Source organism: Pteropus medius, unplaced genomic scaffold (assembly GCF_902729225.1).
Source record: "Pteropus medius unplaced genomic scaffold, Ma_sr-lr_union100, whole genome shotgun sequence".
NCBI classification, from domain to species: Eukaryota; Metazoa; Chordata; class Mammalia; order Chiroptera; family Pteropodidae; genus Pteropus; species Pteropus medius.
Window position 1 is genome coordinate 230,201 of NW_024348529.1, and position 6,000 is coordinate 236,200.

Here is a 6,000-nt window from a genome sequence, read left to right on the forward strand (position 1 = left end):
CACCTCCTGCTGTGCGGCCCGGTACCCAACAGGCTGCGGACCGGACCGGTCCTGGTCTGCGGCCTGGGGGTTGGGGAGCCCCACTTTCAAAGGCAATTGACTGTCTAAATTACAAGTAGTGATGTAACACGAGGGACTTACACGTGTGACCGTGATAGCGCAGGCCGAGAGCAGAGGTGGGAGCCGACTGCTGGGAGGGTCTGTGTTCTAGGCGGAGTGGCAGAGACCGCTGGACATCGCACGCCTGTAAGTGTAACCCGAAAGCAACCACCAAGATAATGAAACCAGGGACTGTAACTAATAAGGGGGGAAAGGAGGCAAAGCAACGTCAGGAAATGCATGTGGTTAATCCAGAAGACGGCAGAGACGGGACAGTAGAAACGGGGAAACAAAGAACGAGTGGTAAATGTAGAGAACAAACGGAATGATAGATTTAAACTCAGCCATGTCAGCAAACACTGTAGCTGATCTAGACAGCCACTTACAAGACAGAGGTTGTCAAATAAGACAAAAGCAGGTCCCACTGTACGCTGCCTACAAAAAAACTCACCTTAAAGACACAGACACAAATAATTTAGAAATGAAAGGTGCAGGAAGATACCAGCATGCTAACACCAACCAAAAGAACGCTGGGGCAGCTGCATGAGCCGCGGAGCGCGCGTCAGAGCCGAGAGCACGGCCAGAGGCAAGGGGCTCTTTCTCAGCGAGGAAGGGGCCGCCCCGGGCCTCGCGGAGCTTCCAGATACACGCGGCAAAACACGCAGACGTGCAGGAGAAACAGACAGGTCCGCAGCTCTGCTAGGGGTTTCAACACCCCCCTCAGTGCTGGGTAGAATCAGCCGGCAGAAAACCCTAGGACCATGGCAGATGTGCACGGCCTCGCCACCCAGCTTGCTCTAACTGCCCTTTGTAGGGCGTTCCACTCAACACAGTGCACGGTCACCAAGATGGGACACTTTCCGGTCCGTGAGCACGTCTCCCTCAGTTTAAACTATCTCGAGCACAAAATATGTTCTCTGACCATAATGGGATTAAATTAGAGACCAACAAAAGAAAGATGTGAAAATCTCTAAAGATATGAAAACTCAATAATAAGCTTCAAAATATCCCATGAATCAAAAGGGAAATCCAAAAGTACTTTAAAATGAGTTTAAAAAACCAAAACATCAAATTTGTGGGATGCAGCTTAAAGCTGTGTATAGAAATTTATAGAGCTAAACACCTATATTGGACAAGAAATAAGGTTTTAAATTGATGTCATCGCTTCTTCCTTAAGAAGCTGGAAGAAGACGACGCGTCAGGGATGAATGGGACGGGCAGCACTGAGTCAGACAGGGACAGCGCAGGAGTCTGGGCTGGGCCGAGAGTCCTGTCAATCACATGTGGAGTGTGTGTGTCTGTTAGAGACCAGGGTGGCGGGGCAGCTGGGTGCAGGACGTGTCCAGGGCTGAGGCACATCTGTGGGTGGTGTCAGCATGGAGCGACGTTTAAGCCACAGGCCGGCCGGGCAAGGAGAGGTCCCCTCCCAGGCTCTGTAGAGGGACCAGGCCTGCCTCTCTCCGCCCCGTGACTGAATTTAAAATATATCAAGGCCCCAGCACTAGAGAAAGGGTCCTTGCTGGAGAGGCAGATCTGCCCAGTTCTGGAACGTCCCTCTGGCTTTCTGTGGGTGGCTGACCACAGGAGTCCTGCTACTGCTGCCCCGCGTGCCTCCGCACCACCTGCCCCGTGCTCCTGAGCATCCCGGGCAGCACCGGCCCCTGGGTGGCAAGGTGGGAGCGAGGACTGGCACCCTTGGGTTGCCTGTGATGAACCACTGTCCCAAGGCCTGGCTGGACAGTCAGAGGATGACCCCGCACCTGCCGAGAGGCCCTCGGTCTTGGGGGAGCCACTTGCCCCGTACTGCTCACAGGCTGGCATAGGTGGGTTCTTCAGGGTACTGAGTCACAGGTGACCTTAATCACTACCCAAGACTGCTCCTTGTCCCCACCCTCCCGCAGAGGGCACTGGGACGCTCACGCTCGGCTGTGTGAGGAAGCAAGGTGCTGGCCTCTGCAGCTGCTCGCTGGCCCGTGTGACTGATGGCGGGCGACAGCCTGGAGCCCGCAGCACCCCCGGCACTCGCTGACCCACTTTTTCTACTGTGGGCTGGCAACGTTTACATAACAGACTGCTGCAGGGCTCTGCTGTCCCCAGACGCAGGAGGAGACTGTTCCAATTAAGAAGGAGGTGGCGCCCCCGCCTGGTCACCACGTGCTCCTGCTCACCAGCGCTGAGAGCCTGGAGTCAGCCCTGCGTGCTGGGGCGGCTCGTCTCCGTCTCCCGTCCCATCTCTCGTCCCGTCTCCCGTCCCGTCTCCTGTCCTGTCCCATCTCCCGTCCCGTCTCTGTCTTGTGTCCCATCTTTATCTCCTGTCCTGTCTCCGTCTCCATAGGAGGGGGCCGTGCCATCCGGTCTGCACCGGTCACTGGGGCTACAGCACCTGCCTCCATCCTGTCCTTCCTCCCAAGGGCCTGACTCTCAGCCCAACCTGCCAGGGTGGTCACACGCACTGCACCGCGCACCAGAGGCCTCTGGGTGACAGAGCTCTCTCTGCGCCCTGCACGTGCCGCCAGCAGCCACGGTAGGCTGTTTGCTCAAGGCTGACGCGTGGCTAGCGGATCTCTTCGCTTTCAGTGTGAGCGGCCACGTGCGGCCAGTGTCCCCCGCACTAGACGGTGAGGGGGGCGTCCGTGCGTGAGGTGATTCTTCGGCTTCCCTTTGCTGTGCGTTATACCTTCGTGTTAAAATCCCCGTCGTTCGAGTGTGTCGTTCTATTATGAATAATTAGAAGCAATAGTTTGAGTGCGTCGAAGTTACCCGTAAAAACTTTTTAAAACGTGTAGCTGTCATTTTGCCCATGCCTGTCCCCTACCTGTGACTGTCCTTTGCAGCTGTCCCCTACACGTCACATAGGTGACAGGATAAGCTCTGATTCTATGCTTTTTGTTTTCCTTTTAGCATATTTTCAGCAGCAATATTTTGATGAGGAAAAACGATTTTTGTCCCCTAGAAAACTTTTAAGGTGAAAGGAACAGCTGCTTTTTCACCGGTAGTGTGTCCTGTGTGCGGACGGATCGTCTTTGCAGATTGCATCACGGCCAGTTCGCAGACGGCCCGCGGGGGCGCGGGGGCGCACGCAGCCTTCACGGGACTTTTTGGTTCCTGAGGGACTGAGGCGGCCACGCAGGCGGTGTGCATTGTCACTGCTGAGGGGACTGAGTGTGAGGTGGTGTGTGAGGATCTCGCACAGAGCCGGCCCACGGTTCCGCTCAGGGCTTCCAAGGTCTCGTCCCTCGTGGTCCCAGCAGCTCCGCACGTGCCCAGGTGTGCGCCTGGGTAGGTGGTGGCTCCTGGAGGCCTGTCGTGGAACTCTGGGCCCAGACCTGCGCCACGGGTCACCTGGACTCTTCCCCCAGCCAGGCTTTCTATCCCTTTCTGCCCAACACAGACCCTGAGGGGCCCGCTCATGCCCTCGTTCCCCCTCCCTTCTGTTCCCTGCGACCCCACGACCCTGCGTGTCCCTGCACCCATGTGCCCCAAACCCACACACCCTGCAGCATCCTCGTGCACACACAGCCTGCGCCCCGCACGTCCCTGCACCCGGCGAGCTGACTCCAGCCCCGCCTTCGTGCACTGCAGGGAGAGGACCGAGAGGCTGTCTGCCCACACACCCGGAACAGCCACCCAGACACCCCGCTCCCCCAGGACCCCTGGGACGCACAGTCAGGCCCGGAGTTGGGGTCCGCTGCCCCCCAGACAGCTCCGTGTCCCTGAGGGCCCCTCCTTCGCGCTCACCACAGCCCTCGCCTGGCCTTGCTGCTGCTCCGCACTGGTGCCTGTCTTGTGAGGCTGCTCAGCACACCGAGGTGGGGTGACCCGGCCCTCGGAGGACCTGGGCCCTCCACGAGAAGGGGCTTCGGCCAGGACCCCGTGCACACCTGAGTGGGGGGCTCGGACTGGTCAGGCCAAGGTCCGTGGGCCTGCACCCCCAGCGCGTGGCCGCAGTGCGCCCTCCCCTCCCATCCTTGGGCTCCCTGACCTCCGGACGCAAGAAGCAGGGCCTTCATTCACCTGGTGGGCTAGACGCTGGACCGACCGTCCCCAGAAAGTGCACTCAGACGGCGACGCGGGCTGTGAAGTGTCCTCTGAGACTCGTGGAGGGGACGCCCGGCGTTTGGCAGTTTAGTCGAGAGACTGGCTCCGCCCGAGAGCTGAGGATCGCCGGAGTCTGGACGGTGCGAGTCCGGGATCAGGCTGAGGCAGCCCCCCCATAGCGTGGGCTCGTCCCGTACGCACACGGGGCCCCAGGGGTCTCTAGGTGGCCCTGCTCCCTCCACGTGTGTGAGCGCTGCTCCTGTTTCTCTGGTTACAGAGGTGGAAATGGAGGCCAGAGGGCTGCTGGGCCTGGATCACACTGCCCACCCCGAGGCCCACCCTACTGCGTGCACCCCGGGCCAGCAGGCCACTCCCAGGCACCCGGGAAGCCTGTCCCTGCACCTCTGCCTCTCCAGCAGCCTCTGCTCCCCCAGAGGCCAGGACACCCCCAGTGTGTTGGCCCTTAACGTTCTCAGTCAGCAGCAGCTGTGCCTTCTCTTTCCAGGTGACACCATCTGGGCCCCATCTGTCCTTCCTCACGGCACCCTTGGCACCTTAAGCCACTACCCCCAGCTGCATTTTGGGAGAAAGATGGAGTCCAAGGTCTCAGAAGGTGGGCTGAACGTGACCCTGACAATCCGCCTGCTGATGCATGGAAAGGTACAGAAGCACAAGCCCTGCCTTTGTCACCCTCCTCCGAAGGCGTCACACCGGCTGGGAGGAAGGGAGGGCACACCCACGCTGGAGCCTTTGTTTTGTATCCGCTTTTGAAAATTCTGAGGAGCCTCAGGCTTACAGAGCAGGTGCAGCCCAGCCCAAAGCGCGCGTCTCCTGGAGCCTTGGAGACCCGTCGCCATGCCGCAGCCTGCTGCCGAGTACCCCGGTGTGCTTCCCGCCCGCGCGGGCTCTCTCTTCCCTCGCCGCCTGCACCCGTCCTGTCAGGACGCTGGCCCTGGCCCGCTCTCGCCACCCGACCTCGGCCCCACACTCGGTCCCCGGGCATCCCACACTGCCCTTCCTCACGGGGCGCTCCACGTCCTCGACGTGCCTTCCGTTCCCTTCTCCCCAGAGGGCCTGCCCGGTCGTCCTTTGCCTTCACCGTCAGAAGTTTCCGTCCAGTTCCTTTGTAGAATGTCCCTTGCATTGGCTTTTTCTGTCTCCTCGCTGTTGGCAGGAAGGTCATAGGAGCCTTGCTCCAGCTGGCCCAGACTGCAGGTGTCTGGTGACCCACCTGCTGGTCGGGGCACCTGCCAGGAGTCTGCCAGGGCTGCTTCTCCCCCCTCATCGGTAGGCAGCCGTTACTGGGGTGCCAGACGCCGTGTAAATGTCCCCTTTGTCATCAGCTCTCAGGACATCCGCGCTCTTCTAGGCGTCTGGCTCCCCATCGTGTCACCGCTCATGCTGACACTCGCGTAGTCCCCGACTCGGCCGCGGGGCCCCCTCCAGGCCGGCTCCTGTGTCCTCGTGACGCGGCCGAGCGTCCCCACAGCACCGCCTGGATGCCGGCCCCACGCGCTGCTCATGGCTCCGCGCGCCCTTCCCTGCCACGTCCTGGAGTCAGCCATTTCTCCAGCGAGGCCTGACTCCTTGCATCAGGGCCCGTGGGGTGCTTGTCACTCGGGCTCTTGTGGGCTCCAGACAGTGCCGGGGGCCTGTGCGTGAGCCTCGTGTGTCTGTGCGTGCGTGCGTGTGTGTGCGCGCACGTGCATGCACACGGTCACACATGTGCCCCGCATTTGTGTGATGTTTGTTTACGTATTTATCTCCATAGCTGAGACCCCAGCATTCACACCCCCAATTCCAGTCCAGTGGCGCAGGGTCTGTGCTAGCTCCTCCGCCACCTGTGCATGTGCCATGAGAAGC

General features: G+C 60.2%; 1 protein-coding gene across 1 annotated transcript in view; it reads left to right on the forward strand.

Annotated features, from left to right (window-relative positions):
• Positions 1 to 6,000, forward strand: part of PCBP3 (poly(rC) binding protein 3) — a 168,592-nt gene that overhangs the window by 134,592 nt on the left and 28,000 nt on the right. The window contains exon 3 of the mRNA XM_039879798.1: positions 4,643 to 4,797. Within this exon, the coding sequence (XP_039735732.1) occupies positions 4,643 to 4,797 (155 nt within the window). The remainder of the gene's footprint in view (positions 1 to 4,642; positions 4,798 to 6,000) is intronic.